This window comes from Electrona antarctica (genome assembly GCF_951216825.1).
Source record: "Electrona antarctica genome assembly, chromosome: 24".
Classification (NCBI taxonomy): domain Eukaryota; kingdom Metazoa; phylum Chordata; class Actinopteri; order Myctophiformes; family Myctophidae; genus Electrona; species Electrona antarctica.
In genome coordinates this window covers 6,664,932-6,686,264 of record NC_136803.1, presented here as the reverse complement: position 1 = coordinate 6,686,264, position 21,333 = coordinate 6,664,932, and the positions used below count along the sequence as shown (strand labels likewise).

At 42.6% G+C, this 21,333-nt stretch overlaps 1 protein-coding gene across 1 annotated transcript in view; it reads right to left on the bottom strand.

Annotated features, from left to right (window-relative positions):
- The window catches only part of LOC306917197 (lysosomal acid phosphatase-like), a 24,972-nt gene extending 3,668 nt beyond the window's left edge, over nt 1-21,304 (bottom strand). The window contains exons 1-9 of the mRNA XM_079495330.1: nt 20,324-21,304; nt 16,232-16,327; nt 15,839-15,925; nt 14,656-14,716; nt 14,426-14,517; nt 12,151-12,249; nt 10,906-10,995; nt 4,868-4,951; nt 4,317-4,382 (exon numbers count right to left, since the gene is read on the bottom strand). Coding sequence (XP_079351456.1) covers nt 4,317-4,382; nt 4,868-4,951; nt 10,906-10,995; nt 12,151-12,249; nt 14,426-14,517; nt 14,656-14,716; nt 15,839-15,925; nt 16,232-16,327; nt 20,324-20,449 — 801 coding nt within the window. The 5' untranslated portion in view covers nt 20,450-21,304. The remainder of the gene's footprint in view (nt 1-4,316; nt 4,383-4,867; nt 4,952-10,905; nt 10,996-12,150; nt 12,250-14,425; nt 14,518-14,655; nt 14,717-15,838; nt 15,926-16,231; nt 16,328-20,323) is intronic.
- Between the last annotated feature and the right edge of the window lie 29 nt (nt 21,305-21,333).

The following is a 21,333-nucleotide window of genomic DNA, read 5'->3' as shown; positions in this document are numbered from 1 at the left end:
TTTTCTGTGCAGGACACACACACATCTACTGTAAGTAATTATTACTCAAGCTTAAAGGTGCTGACAAACCAACATAATGAATGATTCTTGGCTAAGGCCACAGTACAAGGCCATTGGCCACATGCAGACCGCTGCCATTTGGCCAGGAAGGTATGCAATTTCCCAATGATAGCCCATACATCTGATTGAATTAAACAACATCCAACTCACCAACATTGCAGCTGTACAAAAAGCTTGAATTGTCCTCTTTCTATTGTGTTTGTGTTTGTCTCATAAAAGTCCACTGTAGATACTGTATGTTATGAGCAACTTCAAGTGATTGTTCTCAGTAAAGCAACCTCATGCTGCCTCCCGCATTGTATGCAAATTATATATATGTTTTAAATATTTTTTATTGATTTTTACACATAGTTACATACTTTACAAACCTTTACAAAAGACATACTTTACCAAACTGACAGGCAGACAAAACAAAAACACATTAGGGGGGGGGGGGGGGGGGGGTTCCTCCAGTTCATCTATGCCATATATGTCAAACTCAAGGCCCGGGGGCCAAATCAGGCCCGTGAGTGAATTATCTTTGGCCCGCGGAATGATATTTAATTAGTATTAGAATTGGCCCTCTGGTATACTGCACGGACCACCATAATACTACAAGTCCGACAATGCACTGAGTGCATTGTCACATATCACATACTATGAAAGCAGTGCTTGGTGAGGATCATAGAACAGGAAACTGAGCTTAATAATAATTCCGGCCCTCGACCTCGACCAATTTCTTTATTTTGGCCCACTGTGTATTTGAGTTTGACATCCCTGATCTATGCCATCATCCACACCATACCGTAAGAGGCAAAACAAAAAGAAAAGAAAAGCAAGCAAAAAGGAAAGCAAACCAAGACAGCCACAGTATTGCATATATATGCACATTCAAAACAGGTGTTACGCAGGGCGGCCATTGAGGAAGAGCAATTCCAAACTCCTAGCTCATAACATGTCTACGGTGGATTTTATGAAACAAACACTTTGCAGATAGAAAGAGGATAATTCACGCTTTTCACACAGCTGCAATGTTGGTGAGTCTGACGTTGTTTAATACAAGCAGATAGGACTTTTATGTTTGGATGTATGGGCTGTCAATGGGAAATTGCATCTAGTTACCACCTTGCTGGCAAGATGTCCGTGGTCTGCATATGGTCAATACAGGACTCATATCAGTGCACATCCCAGAACATGCATTGAGAAATTCTGCACAAACCGTATGACTCACTGTCGTGATTTTTCGGTAGTAGGTGTCATCATGAGCAGAATGAATGGGGGTCGCGGTGTGGGAGAGTGAGTACAGATACAGTGTAAACATGACCCAGTTCAGCTCAAACCAGTGTTTTGACATGAGTACAGTAGGCTTTCTTTCTGGCTATAAATATGATTGATTTCACAATCACATGTTGCTCAGTCCTCTGTATAGGTGTGTGTGGGGGTTACCTACAGCCAAGTACTGTATCCCAAACTGTGGGTCGGGACCCATGTGTGGGTCGCGGACACATGTGTGGGTCGCGGACACATTTTTCGTGAATTAAAAAAAAGAAAATTAAATTCAGTCAGATAACTCAGGAATAGATTGAACAAATATGTATTATAGAATGAGAATACAAGTGTGAATATAACATTTTATCTTGGCGTTCGGCTCTGCTACATTTTTCTCCCTGCTCGGCACAATTATACAACCATCATTAACCATTAAGAGCAGGGAGATAGATATACAACTAGAAAAAGTGCCCTTCTGGGCACAGGTCTCCACCAGGAGGATAGGAGTGTGTGTGTGATGTTTGGCAAAATGTTTAGGAGCAATATAAGTGTGTGTGTGTGTGTGTGTGTGTGTGTGTGTGTGTGTGTGTGTGTGTGTGTGTGTGTGTGTGTGTGTGTGTGTGTGTGTGTGTGTGTGTGTGTGAGATGCGGCTTGGCCTGTTGTAGCGCCACCATGAGGCTGATTTGAAAACTGTCAAGTGGCATTTCTTCCAAAGCCTAGTGGGAATATGCATGCACAGTTTCACCACAATCGGATGCTGCGTTGAGTAGTTGTGGCGATTTGTACAAAACGGGTACAAAGCGGGCTACTCCTGAAAAGTTCAGAAGCCAATCGTAGCCAATGAGGGTGGATGATGAGAAAACAAACAAACCAGTCTTGATCACATGACTATGGAGAGCATGTGTACCGATTTGCGTGAAATTTGGATAAAATCTGAAGGATTAATATTAGAAAATGTGTTTTACATATGTCGGCCTCCTGGTGGCGCTATAAAGAGCAGATGTGCAAAATTCCAGGCAAAGGTTTTTCCTTGGCCTCTAGGGAGTTGGCATACAAAGTTATCCACAGATCCGTGCAGTTAGAGGTAAAAACACCTTTCGGCCAGTTATAGCGCCACCATGAGGCTGAGTTGAAAATGTTCATGTGGCATTTCTTCCTCAGCCTAGTGGGAATGTGCGTGCACAATTTCACGGAAATCACACGATGTGTTCATGATTTGCAGCATTTTGTTTGAAACTGAGCACTCCTGCGAACTTTGGAAGCCAATCTTAGCCAATCAGGAAGGAGTCTGAGAAATCTGAAAGACACGTTTCGTTGAATGGCTCTAGAGAGACTGTGTACCAATTTGCGTGATGTTTGGACAAAATCTGTAGGTGTACTGTCCAAAAACTTGTTTTGCACAAAGCAGCCTCCTGGTGGCGCTATAACAGGCCGTTCTGGAAATTCTGGGGCAGAGGTTCATCGTTGGCATCCAGGGAGTGTGTGTGCAAAATTTGGCATCGACCGGGTTTACGGTGCCGGAGATTAGCTGTTCACAGACGGACGGACGGACACACACACACGGACACACAGACGGACGGAGTGCAAAACATACTCTCTCCCCATGCCTTCGGCCTGGTGGAGACAACAACAAGAACTGGGGTTCTGGGGTGGCGGTGGCAGCAAACAGACTCCCCCCTCCAGTATTTGTAGTGTTTTTCCACACGTTTAATGTTCCCGGTCCTAACCTGTGGTACGCGACGCATTGATTCCACAGACACTATTTTTGTGTTTTTTTTTTGACAAAAGAAAAAGGGGCCTTTCCAACCCACTGCATTACGGCTTTGTCAAGAGTCTATATGAACACAATTGGCCCGTGTTCGGGGGAGGGAAGCTGGGCATCTGTCACTAAACATAGTACTCGGCGGGGAGTGTTGGGCGGGAGGAGTAGGCTGAAGGCTCTACGTCCTCCCGGCGGGGGCTCCTTACTGGCAGTTGAGTCAGTAGGGTACGTACAACAGAAGTGATAATACACATAAATGTGTGTGGGTTGGAATCAATCGACTAAATTGTGGAGAAAAGGGGTGAAAGGAGAAAAAAAGGGTGCACTTCCATTTACTACACGGTTGTGAGAAGCAGCCTAGTCGGTCAGTGTCTTGTTGCCATAGTGACCTGACCTGACGGTCGATGTCAAACCACAACCTTAAACTCATCACGGTGAGAGAATGAATGAGTGGTGGAAAAACACAGAAAGCGTGAATTAAAACTGACTGATGGAGGGCTTTAACCACATTGAACCCTGTCTCTACACAATTAGAGAATGTAGAAGAATTGTTATTTTGATCAACGTTTGCCCGTTATCTCTCCTATGGTACCAACATCAATACAGCATGGAGTTGTGGACAAAATCGTATGCAACACTAACAAAATATTCCAAGTTTTGTGTCTGAGAGGCTAAGGGCTCCATTTTCGTCACCGCTAAACCCATTATCCCTAAACTTCTTTGCCTTTTTTTTTTTACTATTTTGCAAAACAATTTTGAATAGTTAAAATGTCCAGTCTACAAGCTCATGTGTCAATGTAGATTGGCTAGTTGAACTATTCAAAAATGTTTTTCAAAATAGTAAAAAAGGCAAAGAAGTTTAGGGATAAGGGGTTTAGTGGTGACAAAAATGGAGCCCTAAGGGCTCTATTTTCGTCCATGCTAAACCCCTTATCCCTAAACATCTTTGCCTTTTTTTTTCTTTTACGATTTTGATACACATTTTTTAATAGTTAAAATAGCCAATCTACAAGCTCACAAGTTAACGTGTCGATTTAGATCGGCTAGTTGAACTACCGGTATTCAAAAATGTTTTTCAGAAATGGTAAAAAAAAAAAGGCAAAGAAGTTTAGGGATAAGGGGTTTAGCATGGATGAAAATATAGGGCATAATCTCGTCAAATGGTGGTAGACCCCTGGGGGACCCAGTCAACTAATATAGGTGGTAATGAGGTGCATTTACTATATAATATGATGTTCTAAACACAGCCGGGGGTGACCTACCTCCCTGCAGTCTGCTCTTCTCTTGTGCCTTGTAGACTCCAAACATGACCTGATGAAAGGGGAAAACATTATTTCTTAACATTGCTAAAAAGATAAGTGGAGAGAATAAATAGCAACACACTCAGCGTATGCGTAACTGTGTTGGTAACTAGACTGGACATGGTAAGTACTGGGAGCTGGGGTCTAGTAGTAGTGCATTGTAAAGGGTATATATAGACCTACTTGTTGCTCGGCTGATACCAACAATAAACCACTCCGACCTACTTACTTATATACTAAGTAAGTAGGTCCTAGTACAAAATGCATTTGGCCGCAGACCCCATTTTGCTAATATTTCATGCTGAGTGGGGTCGACCCCTATAAGAGAATAATTGTGCATATAGGAAAAAAAATACTTTTGAACAGCCGGGGAAAAAAATTAAATAGGGCTTAAGTGTTAAAATTGTTTATTTTGCTAGGGGGGCCCCCTCAAGGACCCCACTTTGAGAACCCCTGGCCTAATGTGATGACCTCTGTGACCTCTCGTGTCCTTACCTGAAAGCCAAAGTCTTTCAGTATCCTCAACGTCTCCATGACGTCAGGAGTCACCCAGTCGGGAGCCGTCAGGTTGTGGCGCGACTACAGAGACACGCATTCATGCACATACAAAACAAACACACAGGAAAGGTTAAAATGATCCAAAATCGAAGACAATAAATAACAAGACAACTCTCCACGTGCCCTTTTGAGTAAACATTTGTAATGTTTTTATTTTTTTTATGTTTTATGTTTTTATTTTACATCATACATTTACATCATAACATGTTTTTTTCTTAACATGTTATGATGTTATCAATCAATTTATGAAGACTACGATTATTTTTTCAAAATCTGTCTCGAGAGATTATGTTGGATCTTTTACAGAACGCTGAAAGTAAACTGATTTACTGGTTTACTTTCACCTCAAATGGTTTCAGCTCAATCGTGTGTTGTTGCTAAATTCCTCTGCCTTGACCCGAGACAGAAAGTCTGCCTTCCTCCATATATAACACCTGCTAGGTGTCTGCAGTGACCCTAGACCCTAGACCCTAGACCCTAGACCCTAGACCTTGACCCGAGACAGACAGTCTGCCTTCCTCCATACAGAACACCTGCTAGGTGTCTGCAGTGGTGGGAAAAGTACTCAATTGTTTTAAATAAAAGTATCAAGTACGTTAAGTTAAAATTCCAGAATTAAAAATGTATTTAACCCATTTTGGGCGGGATCCCCTTTTGGTGTTAGCATTATGTTATGCTTTAGCTATTGAAAAATAGCAGATCTACAAGCTCGTAGCGCGCCACCGAGTGGCGCGCTACGAGCTTGTAGGTCTGCTATTTTTGAAAAATCGAAGAACGACTGACATAGAAACATAGCTTTTTCAGAAAACTGTCAGGATGTAGAAGACATTTTTAGAATCTGATCTCAGGTCAAAATGGGTTCAGTAAAAATACAGTTTTTGTACTAAACGTTGCTCTCAATAATGTTTTTGAAAACATTCGAAGCGAGAAATAGACGATGCCGTAACCGAACATTTATTCACTTTGATCAACTCACTTCCTTGTTTTCCGAGGCGACTGTACTGCAGCACGGGCAGACGGCCAGCGCCATAATACTTTGAAATCATTACCGTAAGCAAGGAAATACCTAACAACAAAACGTTGTTGTTACCTTTGGGTCAATTTATGAATTTATTAATAAAGTGGCCGTGTAATAAGCGGCTAAAATAATGACAGACAGAATGTTTAAACACTGAGACCTTGTCTCCGACGTGTTTAATCATCCTGAAGGGCATTATGAACTACCGCCGCATCCTACATTATCGATTGCATAACTCGTATTGGGGTGCTTGTATTTTGTCTTGTTGGGATAAAGTAGACCTTTAGGCACTAGTAACCATTACTTATCAGTGTGCACCCTAGCTGTGCTCAAGCAAGTTCACAGAGCGACAGAAAGATTTCTATATAGTGTCTGAGAAAGTAGAGACACGTCAGAATTCTCCAGGATAGACGAGCCTTCTGTCCTGCTTCCAGGGGCGCCCCGACCAACGGACTGATATGAGCAAATCTGATTTGTGATGTAACAGGTCGTATTTGCTATCATCTATGCCTTTGCTGTTCATATGCATATCACATGACCATTCATTTTGGGATAAGTATCCCGGGAAATCATTAAATATAGGATTCCATGACTTATGTTTACTGCCTGTTTATTGGACTATATGATAACTCTCTCACGGTATTGACGCAACAGTCTCCTTGCTCTTCTATTGAGACATTTATTTGGTGTCAAAGCAGGTCATGTCTCACCTAGACACATGGATCTGACACAAAGCAGGTCATTATGTCTCACCTAGACACATGGATCTGACACAAAGCAGGTCATGTCTCACCTAGACACATGGATCTGACACAAAGCAGGTCATTATGTCTCACCTAGACACATGGATCTGACACAAAGCAGGTCATGTCTCACCTAGACACATGGATCTGACACAAAGCAGGTCATTATGTCTCACCTAGACACATGGATCTGACACAGAGCAGGTCATGTCTCACCTAGACACATGGATCTGACACAAAGCAGGTCATTATGTCTCACCTAGACACATGGATCTGACACAAAGCAGGTCATGTCTCACCTAGACACATGGATCTGACACAAAGCAGGTCATTATGTCTCACCTAGACACATGGATCTGACACAAAGCAGGTCATGTCTCACCTAGACACATGGATCTGACACAAAGCAGGTCATTATGTCTCACCTAGACACATGGATCTGACACAGAGCAGGTCATGTCTCACCTAGACACATGGATCTGACACAAAGCAGGTCATGTCTCACCTAGACACATGGATCTGACACAAAGCAGGTCATCATGTCTCACCTAGACACATGGATCTGACACAAAGCAGGTCATGTCTCACCTAGACACATGGATCTGAAACAAAGCAGGTCATGTCTCACCTAGACACATGGATCTGACACAAAGCAGGTCATGTCTCACCTAGACACATGGATCTGAAACAAAGCAGGTCATGTCTCACCTAGACACATGGATCTGACACAAAGCAGGTCATCATGTCTCACCTAGACACATGGATCTGACACAAAGCAGGTCATGTCTCACCTAGACACATGGATCTGAAACAAAGCAGGTCATGTCTCACCTAGACACATGGATCTGACACAAAGCAGGTCATGTCTCACCTAGACACATGGATCTGAAACAAAGCAGGTCATGTCTCACCTAGACACATGGATCTGACACAAAGCAGGTCATGTCTCACTAGACACATGGATCTGACACAAAGCAGGTCATTATGTCTCACCTAGACACATGGATCTGACACAAAGCAGGTCATGTCTCACTAGACACATGGATCTGACACAAAGCAGGTCATTATGTCTCACCTAGACACATGGATCTGACACAAAGCAGGTCATCATGTCTCACCTAGACACATGGATCTGACACAAAGCAGGTCATGTCTCACCTAGACACATGGATCTGACACAAAGCAGGTCATGTCTCACTAGACACATGGATCTGACACAAAGCAGGTCATGTCTCACCTAGACACATGGATCTGACACAAAGCAGGTCATGTCTCACTAGACACATGGATCTGACACAAAGCAGGTCATGTCTCACCTAGACACATGGATCTGACACAAAGCAGGTCATGTCTCACCTAGACACATGGATCTGACACAAAGCAGGTCATTATGTCTCACCTAGACACATGGATCTGACACAAAGCAGGTCATGTCTCACCTAGACACATGGATCTGACACAAAGCAGGTCATGTCTCACTAGACACATGGATCTGACACAAAGCAGGTCATGTCTCACCTAGACACATGGATCTGACACAAAGCAGGTCATGTCTCACTAGACACATGGATCTGACACAAAGCAGGTCATGTCTCACCTAGACACATGGATCTGACACAAAGCAGGTCATGTCTCACCTAGACACATGGATCTGACACAAAGCAGGTCATTATGTCTCACCTAGACACATGGATCTGACACAAAGCAGGTCATCATGTCTCACCTAGACACATGGATCTGACACAAAGCAGGTCATCATGTCTCACTAGACACATGGATCTGACACAAAGCAGGTCATGTCTCACCTAGACACATGGATCTGACAGGTCATTATGTCTCACCTAGACACATGGATCTGACACAGATGAATAGATAAGTCGATGCCGTCTGGCAGACGGTACAGATCACCATTCTGCAAGCTCAACAGATATACATTCTCTTTTGTTCCACTAGTGTCAATCAAAGCACTCAATAACAGATAACTAACTACTGGGAGAGTGCAATACTGCAATACTTGAACCTTGATATATTTGCACAGTGTGGGTAGGATCATTATTTTTTGTACTATGAACTGTATTTTATGTATACTATGTATGTATGTATGTATGTATGTATGTATGTATGTATGTATGTATGTATGTAATAACGCTGTCTTTTGGTGCCCAAGACAAATTTCTCCTCGGAGACATTAAAGGCTAATTGAATTGAATAAGTCGAAAGTTGTAAATTAGTTGCCTTTATAAAGACAGAACTCCAACATAAATCTATACATCAATGCATCTATATTGGTCTTGAGACAAATAAAGAAATGAAAATGCAAATAATACATATCTATAGACATTGACAACCCCCCCCCCCCCCCACCCACCCACCCACACACACACACACACACACACACACACACACACACACACACACACACACACACACACACACACACACACACACACACACACACACACACACACACACACACACACACACACACACACACACACACACACACACACACACACACACACACACACACACAAAACAAATAACTGTACTTGCAGAAAAGATCACACTAGATCAGGTTAGGCTGGTCTGACCTGACCTGACCTGAACACATCCTCCAAATCTAGGTTGGTCTCCCAAAAACACCAACCTTGTTGGACAGAGCTGTACTGGGTGACATATCCTGGCTACTTAGTTAAAACTCTGAAATACTTCATTGTACATAAATGGTGAAAATGGCAATTGATGAATTTATGTACAAGCTCACGAATGTATGTACAACAACGGCCTTACTATGTGGTTCGAGCTGTAGGTCGGCTTTTCTTTTTTCACCCATTAAGACATGTCCAGAATAGATGCATATAACAAATATTCAATTCAATTCAATTAGCCTTTATTGTCTCATAGGAAAAAATTGTCTTGGGCACCAAGAGACAGTACATAGACAGTTCAAGTATTACAGTATTGCACTCTCCCATCATAAGGTCTTCCCCAAGCCATAAGCCATTAGGTTTTTCCCACCAGAGTGTGAGTTCCACTTCCACTTCCACGAAACTGACACCCCTACCACCAATGAACTCATTAAGGAAGTATGCTGACCTGGAACAGCATTCTCTGCATCTCTACACCCACATGTAAACCAATTTACACCAAAGGCTATACAGCAGATATCTTTGCCTGGGTCACTGGGTGCATCAAGGACAGACAGTGTTTGATTAGATTAGCATGTTGTTTAGATCGACGCTAGGTTCACCTTTTAGCTGCTATTATAGTTTCAATGTACAGATTATTTTTGATAGTATATTGTTTAAACTGATCCTAGTTTTGGTTTGCCTGTGACCCTAATTTACTGAGGAACTACATTGTCACTCTGTGTTTGATGTTTGCGTTTACCTTGCTTATTGTAAACCGCTCGTTATAAGAGTGTCTCTTTAAATGCCTAATTTGTACATTTTAAATTGTAGATAGTGTTCAGCAAGGTAAAGAATATGTGTTGATTAAACAATTAGGAAACTACACCACTTCAAAAGACAAACTCGTGGGGAGTCTTTAGAATCATACCATTTCTAAAGAAATAAAATAAACACAGACCATCCTATAGATTCCAATGCCATGTTAAGAACAAGTAGTTATTATATAATTACTTAAAAGACAGCTTAGAGGACAGGATCTGGTCAATTCCATTTAAAACTGCATGTGCACGTACGCACGTACGAAGCTAAATGTCAACATTTATTTAAGGAACTGGTCGGTTTCTTTCACTTCCTTGTTTTCAAAGCGCTACTCCGGCTGTCATCAAACAGATGTCTGGCAGTCTACGACTGCAGTACTGCTTGAATCTCCATATTCATCTTTTTATGTAGTGTAAAATATCCAATCTAAAAGATCACAATGCGTTACAATGTGATTGCATTGTGAGCTTGCAGATCTGCCCTCTTCGACATTTCTGGACATTTTAGAAAATGTTTGCCCGGAATGTCTTTTCTGTGTGTTTTATAAATGTTTAACCAAGGAAGGTTATTTAACATGACTAAATAATACCATTGGATCGATTCTTATCAGTTTTCTGAAAAGTAACGGTTTTGGATAAACAAGGTCTTGTGCATGTCTTCACACATTGTTCACATTGTTCACATTGTTCACACATTGTTGTACGTTTTGTGCGTCTCTCCAAGTGTGTCATGTGTGCGTGGTGCGCAAATGTGTGTCCTCCTCACCTCACAGAACAGCGTGTCGTACACACTCCACACGGACTCCACGGTCGCATTTTTCAGCCCCGTGTTATTCTTCACCATCTCTATGAAGTCCTGAGAAAAGGGACAATGTTAACATAAAACTGCATTGTTGATTTCGTCGACTAAAACTATGACACAATTCACTGAGGAAAACTAAATAAATACTAAATAAAACGTCGACTAAAACTAGACTAACACTAAAACATTTCAGATGACTAAAATGTGACTAAATCATTTTTTGTTCATTTTATTCAAAAGACTATTATGACTAAAACTAAAATCAAAAATTTCTGTTAAAATCAACACTACTTTTTTGTTTTATTATGTTTTTTGTGGCTTTCACCTTTATTTTATTTTTTATTTTTTTATGGAGGGACAGACAGTAGGCTGACAGGAAATGGGGGGGAAGACATGCAGTAAAGGCCGTCGGGATCGGGAGTCGAACCCGTGGCACACTGCCAGACTGGATTACCAGCCACGGTGCCTGGCCCTGGACCATTGAGCCATGGCTCAGGCCAAAATCAACACTACTTTAAAGAGGATGCGAGCACTGCTCACGTTTCTTCTAGTCGTGCGTTAACGGGTGCTCGGTCTAGAAAACATATTTTTCCAGTCTAAGGAATTACCAGCATTCGCGGAAATGTCCACCAGGCACTTTTATTTTGTTGACACCGGCAGCATACAGACCAACGTATGGTATGCATGCTGCCACTACTGTACAAACTCTCTAAAGGTGCACGAAGAAGAAGTGAATGACGGTTCTGTGAGTGCTGTTATCCCTCAGATTAACCCATTCAGGCCTGACGTCGAAATTAAAAAAAAAAAAGTTTTCTAAATCATGACAATTTTCGGAAAGATTTGAGGCACATTTTAACGATTTTTCAAAAATAGCAGACCTACAAGTTCATAGCGCGCCACTCGGTGGCGCGCTATGAGCTTGTAGATCTGCTATTTTTCAATAGCTAAATTATAACAATGTTTAAAACACCAAAAGGGATTCCCGCCCCAAAATGGGTTAATGGTTAATGTGGTTAAACGCTAACGTGACATGGATGCGTTCCAGGTCTCAATGGATTAATAAGGACGCCATACTGGGTAAGAAAACAGAATAAAAAATATAGAAACCAAAGAGAATTTCCAATTCACAGAGAAAAAGGCTTTTAACTTTTGCTTCAGCTCAAAGGCTGATCTAAAAAATAATAATTCAAGGGAATAGGAGAGGAGAACCTTGTAGGTGTTGGTCATATTAAGGAACTCCTCCGTGTGCTCCGTTTCATTCATTAGCTGCTTGTATCGGGGACACTTTCCCATCGGGAAGGACAGCAACTGGAGAGAGAGATGACGAGAGACGCATACAGATGACGGAGACAAATGGCCAGAGAGAACCAGAGAGAGAGAGAGAGATGCCGAGAGACGCATATGGTAAATGGTAAATGGTGCATTTATATAGCGCCTTTATCCAAGGCGCTTTACATAGATTGTGCATTACATTCACCCATTCATACACCGATTGCGGCGGAAGCCATGCAAGGTACCAACCAGCACATCGGGAGCAATTTGGGGTTCAGTGTCTTGCCCAAGGACACTTCGACATGTAGACAGGAGGAGCCGGGATTCGAACCGCCGACCCATGGATCATTGGACGACCTGCTCTACCTCCTGAGCCACAGTCGCATACAGATGACAGAGACAAATGGCCAGAAAGAACCAGAGAGAGAGAGAGCTATACAGAGAGTAGTCCCTTTAGCCAAAAGAGGTGATAGTCAACTTTTTTTTTTTTACTTTTTTTTTGCATAGCACCGTACATCTGTAGAACATTTCTTCAAATGTGTTACCATACCATGACTCTGATGCAGATGTACTCTTCTGCACATACAGTACAGTTAACGCCTTTGTAAATAAAACAAAGACAATAGGCTCTATGCACACAGAATAACTCTTCCTACTTCCGGGCCGCTTCCCTACTTCCTTCACAGGTGTTACTGATGATACTAACTCTGTTCCATTTAGTGCAGTGGTTCTCAAAACTTTTTAATTTCAAGGACCCCCCATAACACATTTGGAACCCACTCAAGGACACTTTTGAGACCCACTTGTGTAGAAGAGTGTTTCCAGTGAGCCACAATAGCAACAACCTGACTCTGCTTGCCCAGAATGGAACAGAGACTTCATTAGTATCATCGGTAACACCTGTGAAAGAAGTAGGGAAGGGGCCCAACCAAGTTCTTTCCAAAATGGCGCGTATGCATAGAGCCCATTAGCCGTCCAAGATGCTCCAGTGCTTTATTCCTTCTGTCCATCCAATAGTCTTGCCCTTCCTCAAGTGTAGTATTTGTTGCAAAGCGATAGGAACTACAACTGCTATGTTACCACAGTTGTTGCTAGGTTACTGTTAAGGCAAACAACAAGGCAGGCAAATGTGTCTGGAGTGCTGTTATCTGGAGTAACTGGCCGTGGCACTCATTAGAAATGACTCTCAGCCAAATGCAAGGTAGAAACTAACCAAGGTATAATATTATATACAATAATATAATGAAAGATAGAACATTCACAACACTATTGTCGAGTTTATTCCGTGAGTGGGATCATTATAATATTAAGTGCCGGCCCAGCTTATATTTGTAACTTCATGTTGTGTCATTTATGTATAGAATGTTGGTGCTATTATGAAGTTCACTGCCTATACAGTAAATACTCTGTGTTATATAAGAACAGAGATCCTCTTACCACCAATTACAGTATGTCTCAGGGATGTAGATATTAATACAGCTAATTGGGGGTAAATGTGTCAATACTATATACCAGGAATGCGAGTTCATACTAGGACAGGACATGGTATGGGGATAGGAAGTGTCGGGTGACAGAGGAAGGGGCGAGCTATACCAGGGGGCACGATGTGTTCGTTCATTCATACAGAAACAATGTAGCAAACGGGATGACGCGTTTAAGTAAGTCCTTTTAATGTGTTATATGTTCGTTAAATGCTCTAAATTCAGTCATAAATGATGCATCTATGCAGTCGCTATATCTGTGAATTAATAGTATGTATCTTGTGTTTCCCTTGTGTTCGCAGTTATTACCTAAACGCCACAGTCTCAGGTTCCTTTGTTGTAATGATCATCAATGCTATTGTACTATCTAACACGGGCCAGACAAGGCAAATAAGGCTTTATACTGTACACAAGTGTAGTAGAAGTATGTTTGTACGTGTGTGAGTGTGTTATGAGATAATAGTAATAAAATGGCCAAAATCAAGTGATTGTTTACGGGCATTATTGCAACGTCGAGGCTATGTGTGTTTGAGTAATATAAATGTTACCTTGGTGTGTGTTAAATCACAGTTACCAGACCTGTTTGTTATAACCCCTTTGCGGAGGGTCTGAATCAGTAATTAAGCAAAGCTATGAAACAGCAAAGTTTAGTTATATCCGTACAACTATTGACAAAGTATTCATGTACAGTACATGTGACACACGCGCACACACACACACACACCCCTTACCCTCTCTTGGTCTTGCGGTACTGTGTGTACAGGTATTGGCTGCCACTCCAAGTCCGGATTGAACATCTGCCTGCCGCTGGGCGGATACAGTCCTAAGAGATTATGATGATAATATAAAGAATATATATAAAATGAGGATAATGTAACAGTGAGACAAAACAAAGTTATAAAAGAAGAGAAGGACGGACAAGGAGAAAGATGATGAAAGACGTGAACAACAGGGTTCAGACCTGCCAGGTTGGATTCTGCGCTCATCAGGGTGCGGTCGTAGTCTGTACTGCGAACCGAAATCTGAGGACAGAAGGATGAGTTTTGAACTTTAACCCTTTAAGACTTGAGGCCGATTCTACAAATGCCTTCTAAATCATTAGTTAAGTAAGAAATTCACTTAGGATTTAAAAAAAATAGCAGATGACGCTAAATTCAAAAATTAGTTCCCAGTCTTAATGCACTCATTTCCTCGATCCTGTTGGAGTCTGTACTACTGCTCGTATAGGCACTTTTTGAGAAAAGGGCGAGGAGAGTATAAATATTATCTACAGCCACACACGTAAAAAAGGATTTGCCATTGTTTGTATTTTCTTATCATTTTAAGTCATTAAAATGTTTCTGTAGATAGTTACCTGAATTAATAAAGTCATCGACATTGAAATTGTCGGGTGCATGTGTTCCGAAGCATGTGGTCCGAAGTACTAACAATCCGACTGGCATTAGTCCGACACCCTACCCCGAACCCTAACCTCACAGGGAAGCCACGGGTGAGCCTTAACCGGCAATAACAAGTGTGTGTGTGTGTGTGTGTGTGTGTGTGTGTGTGTGTGTGTGTGTGTGTGTGTGTGTGTGTGTGTGGGTGTGTGGGTGTGTGTGTATGTGTGTGTGTGTGTGTGTATGTGGGTGTGTGACTTTATTTGAACTCACTTGGTGTGTGAGGTTGCAGAGGTGGGTGGAGGTGGGTGGAGGTGTGTGGAGGTTGCAGAGGTGGGTGGAGGTTGTAGAGGTGGGTGGAGGTGTGTGGAGGTTGTAGAGGTGGGTGGAGGTTGCAGAGGTGGGTGGAGGTGTGTGGAGGTTGTAGAGGTGGGTGGAGGTTGCAGAGGTGGGTGGAGGTGGTGTTAAGAATCATTCAGTCAGGAGCCACGGGTGAGTCATGTGTCAGACTGTTGCATGTCGGACTGTAAGTACGTCGGACCAACGTATGCGCCCAGACATTGTCTCTGTAAATCAATGTTTAAGAAACTTCTGACAAAAAAAAAGAAAACAAAACTGTTGGTGGTATAAAAATCATTGGCCAAAGGTATTAGGTAACCTTGTGTTTTGGTGCATTTCTGTGTGAAGCTGGAGAGTGGAAACGAGACAATAGGAAAGGATAGAAGACAACAGTGAGAAAGGTCCACCGTCCATCCTTGCATGCCATACCTCATGTCGATCGTAGGCTGCACTGAGGAAACTGCTGTAGCGCTTTCGGAGAAACTGGCCAAGCTCAAAGTGCTGCCTCATCCCCTCCTACGCAGAAGAGAAAAGGAATTGACCCAATAAGCCAAACGGGATCTGTGAATGATTGCCTGTGTAAATTAATATGAAATGAAATGTGTTGGGGTGGGGTGTGTTGGGGTGGGGTGTGGTGGGGTGGGGTGTGGTTGGGTGGGGTGGGGTGTGGTTGGGGTGGGGTGTGTTGGGGTGGGGTGTGGTGGGGTGGGGTGTGGTTGGGTGGGGTGGGGTGGGGTGGGGTGTGGTGGGGTGGGGTGGGGTGGGGTGTGGTTGGGCGCACAGGGTGTTTCGCATGCAGATGCTCGTCTTGTTTCTGTATACCTGAGAGAGTTGTCCGAATCCTTGCGGCCAGGCACTCTCCTGGTGTTGGTCAGTGGGGTAGGCTTTGACTGGTGACCTGTCACCATGACGGAACAACTGAGGGGGGTGCAACAAAGAATATTTTTAGTGTCAAGAAAATGGCCAGCAAAATGGCTGACATAGGTGAACCTGAGGGCCAATAGCAAGGGGCCAGTTGATCGCATGGAGACACATCGCTTGAGACTCCAGGAAGAGCAAATGGAGGACAAATGGTCGAAATGGACAATATTCAAGGCCAAACATAAAGACTAAGGTTGTAGGCAGAACACATTGAACACATTGACCACCAGTGGTCCACGGACCACTTGTTGAAAACCCCTGCTTTGATTGATTAATTGATTGACGGGCCGGTCAAAAGTTTGAGTATCAAATAAAATGGTAAATGGTCCATATAGCACTTTTATCCAAAGCGCTTTACATAGTGTTCACCCATTCACACACACATTCATACACTGATGGCGGAGGGAACCATGCAAGGCACCAACCTGCACATCGGGAGCAATTAGGGGTTCAGTGTGTTGCTCAAGGACACTTTGACACTAACTCTGGGAGAGCCCGGGATCGAACTGGAAGCCTCACGTTCCCATCCGGCCACTCTACGCCTGAGCCACTGCCGCCCCCCACTGCGGACCGGAATTGACCCGCGAGCCTGAGTTTGAGTATCAGACACGACATGACGAGTATTCTGTGTTCCGTTCTGCGCAGAGTGCAGACGTTAAATGATCTGGAATAACATGCAAATGTTATTATCCATTTAAAGCACCTCGCCTTACATTGCACAATGTTCCATTTTAGCCTGATAAGACAGTGAGGACTTAGCCTACAGAGATGTTAGTACACACAGTACAGTGTAGGTCCAGTGGTGGAAAGTAACTAAGTACATTTACTTAAGTACTGTACTTAAGTACAATTTTGAGGTATTTTTACTTTACTTTACAGTACATTTACTTCTACTCCACTACATCTCGGAGACAAATATTGTACTTCTACTAGTCTCCACTCCACTACAATAATTTTAAAACTTTAGTTACTTACTTATTACAAAAATACCCACATAACCTCTTCAGCCCTATATACATTTCGGCCATTTAAAAATATATATCTATATGAAAGCCAGTTAACCACTTGAACCCTACGACTATCCCTATTCTGTGCACATTATAACGGGCAAAACATTCAGCAAAAATAGGGGAACGTTCAGCAATAATGGCTGCAATAATCTACAAGCTCATGACGCGTGGGCTTGTGTAGGTCAGCTATTTTCAACAAATAAATGGAGGAATGTGGTGTAGAAGGAGGAAATGGTGAGGGGACCAAGTATAGACCCCTGAGGGACCCTGGTCAAATACACACACACACATTATGAATTCTACACTGTCCCCCACATCGCTATCGCTGATTCACCTTGCTAAAGGTTGTTAATCACCTAATGTCCCCAATGCTCCCCATGCCTCCTCGGGTCACATGAGACCATGAGATGAATCTCACACCTAGTTGCAAAGCATTCTCCACCAGCCACTAGATCAAAAAAGCTACTCATAAACAAAACACGAAGTTGGTAAAAACCGAGGTCGTGTAAAGGACAGAAGCGTTGTATGCCTGGCATGCGCCATCTGAGGGAGGGGCAAACTGGAGCCAGACGTTCGATGGAATGCATTGAAGTTAATCACAGATGGATGGACAAACGTATGAACAAAACATCTTTCCAGGTAAATAAAATACATGTTCGTTGCCGTTTGCTTTGTTTTCTGATCTCTTGTTTTTCGCATTTTTAATGCACATTATAGAATCTGTTGGGATCATCCCAAGGAACACCTGTCCTGGACTTGGCTCATGGGTGGCACACCGTTTGAGAACAACTCGGAATTTGCCTCGGATCATGTTAACTCCCTTCCCTGTTTCTCTGTTGTATAATGTAGTGAGGTAAATGCCCCTCAAATGTCAACTAATCTTTTTATATATAAAGTATGTGAGGAAAAAATGCAGCTGAAAAAGTAACTTTCTGACAATCCAAGGTTTTCATCTAACGTCAGCAGATAGTTTCCTCTTTCACTCCTGGATAGTGTGCATTCTGTAACCAACACACTAAACAGTGTTCAAGTGGGTGACCTCAGAACACCATATATGTGATCAATATCACATCATTAGTGCCCTGGTGATAATCAGCTCATTATCATTATCATGTCATTCAAAAAGGCTTAACAAAATAACTGTGTCCAGTTTTCTCTATTCTATTTTTAAATGTGATATTTCCACTGGTATTTCAAAAATGCCAGATCACCAAGCTCACAACTTCAGCTGCCGGTCAAACTTCTATTTCCGAATACCTGTTACCTATCCACTTCGTGCCTTGTGGCACATAAGGCCTTCACAGAGCGCTTCCACCCTTCACGGTCAGCTGCTGCCATCCTCACTTCAGGCCATGACTCAGGCCTATTTCCGAATAGCCAAATAAGGTTAAAGTAGTTAAACAGTGCAGTGAGTACCTCATTTTGCTTTTTTTGCTTTTTCTTCCTGGAAAAAAAAATGTCTGGGTTTCCGAGGCGAGTAACTGAATCGTAGTTCAGACCTTTAGTTAAATCTCTCTCAAATTTAGCTCCCTTGCGTTCTTTGATTGCAAGGTGGGTCTGGGTCCACACGAAAACCTTGCCAGGTGACTAAAGGTGATGGCCCAGACCCCCACCCCATAAAGACAAAGGCCAAAATGTGCATCCTATGGCAGGACGAGGGTCTCTCTGCTGAATGGGCGCGGTGGTGATTGGCTGCCGTGTCCCTATAGTGTCCGAGCAGCCCATGTATCTATTTGTTGTCGGGGGATCTCTGTCTTTCTTTCTTTTTCGGTCAGTGTTTTTCTAAAGGGAGGCAAGGTCCGCACTTAGGGTGACAGTGGCCTCACTTGCCTCTACAGTGTGTGCATTACTGCCTGAATATCTTTATTACTTGATATTTGCTGTCCTCATTTTATGTCCTATTTATAATTAATTCATGCCGTTGCTGGTTGAGCGACAACTCTAAAGTAACAACTTCAGTCTTGTATCTGAACACAACTGCACTTAACACGTGTTGCCTGATGTGACCCTGATTCCTTGTTTAGACTGTTCTTACCCTCCTGGCTCAGGGACTTAGGATGTATATGGGTCATATTATTGTGTTAGTATTGCTATATAGACTGAAGTGTTTCTTCAGTAACAGGGGTCTTCTCCCCTCTCCGGCTCTTGTGTAAACCGGACATTCATTTTCAGGTTGGAATGTCATCCAATGAGTGTCATCCACATGATACAGGATAAACTAGTGAAACTGGAAGTGATGAAACAAGAAAATGGGCAGACACAGTTGGAATTGGAACATTGTTTTGATGAGTGAGTTGAACTGAGTTCCATTCATCTCCTATTTGGTACCCAACTAAAAAGCTGGAGAGGCAGGGAGACCCCTATAGCTGTTACACACTAGAGTAGTATAGCAATGATTACTATCAGAATATAGATTTTTAACCACTTGAGCCCTAGCATCCCTATTCTGTGCAGACACTTGTGTGAACAGCAACCGCTTCCAACAGTTGTGTTGTTCAATTCTCGTTCAATGATGGTGAAAACAGGCCATAAATAAAAACACATACATGGGTTGAAAAGTTCTGCAGACTCCAATAACGTCAACTCAAGCCACCTACAAGTGCACCTACAATTCGCACATACCCAGTCGCTGATTTCAAGATTCTTTAGCAAAAATCGTCCCAAAACATATGGCTTTATTTATTGCACTGTCAGCACACGTAAGACAGTGACAGTCACCTGACTGTTGAAGTCAGAAGCTATGCACGCTGCCTTACCACATCCCTCTCATTATTACAAGTATCCTCCATTTACTTGTTTACTGCTTTTTGTTAGCATGTGAAGGCCTGGATGGATCTATCTGACCACTTTTAATAAGCCTTTATATTTTACATGAATTTAGATCGAAATGTTTAGGGAAAATTACTTAAGACGAAATAATAACAGACATGCTTTGACAAATTAGACACATTCTTTCTAAGAAAGAGCGAGCCTTTTTACTCACCACTGTCACGTAAGATAACGTTCTCTGTGCAGACACTGCGGGGTCCCACACACAGCCCATGCCCACCAGCAGCAACAGCACCGCGTTGGACAACATCGTGGCTTGTTGTCTAGCTTGACAAGACATTTAAAAACCATACATACATATACATACACACACACACACACACGCACGCACACACAGCTATACAGCGAACAACCGCAGGCAGCTACAGTAAAATCCACAAGACGGATACGGTAAAAGCAGTGAAGCACAGACGATCTCTACTCTACAGTAAACGGTTGTTTGAGCAGTTCACGCGCCAGCTTCCTCATCTCAGTGGACTGTTGTCATTGTGTGTGTGTGTGTGTGTGTGTGTGTGTGTGTGTGTGTGGAGACAGACAAGGGGACGGCTGGCCGGACGACAGACCTAAGGGACAGAGCAGCCGCGTCGTGTCAAGAAAAATACAAATCGTACTTCCGGGTAGCCGTACTTCAAAATTAGATCTATTTATATGCTATTACGGTATCTATTTTTTTATTTACGAATAACAAATGTAATGTAAATATTGTAGATCTTGCGAAAAGGAATGTGAAGGTCGAATACACACTCACGCCATAATATTTAACCCAACACAGGTCTTTCTGTAGCCTTAGATTAAGACTCAGTCACTCAGATGTATTTTATCGATTTTGACAAACAAACCGATAATATACATACGAGTCTTAAATCCAAGGTTACTCTTACATACTTGTGTTTTAGACTTGCAGCCATCCAACAGCCGACAGAATTATAGCATCGTTTTTAACATGCATTTTATTTTGAACGCAGAATGGCGTTTCCGGTGAACGGTGTAGCTTATTTCCGCTCATCTAACGCAGGTCGCACGCAGCTGAGATCGGAGATCCAACGTTGTCTTGTCACTGCATTTTTAGACCCATCTACACGTTTTGTCCAAAGGATGAATGTAAACATGCTTATCCTAGAAACATATCTCGATATAATTTAAAAACAAAACCTTCAAACCAGC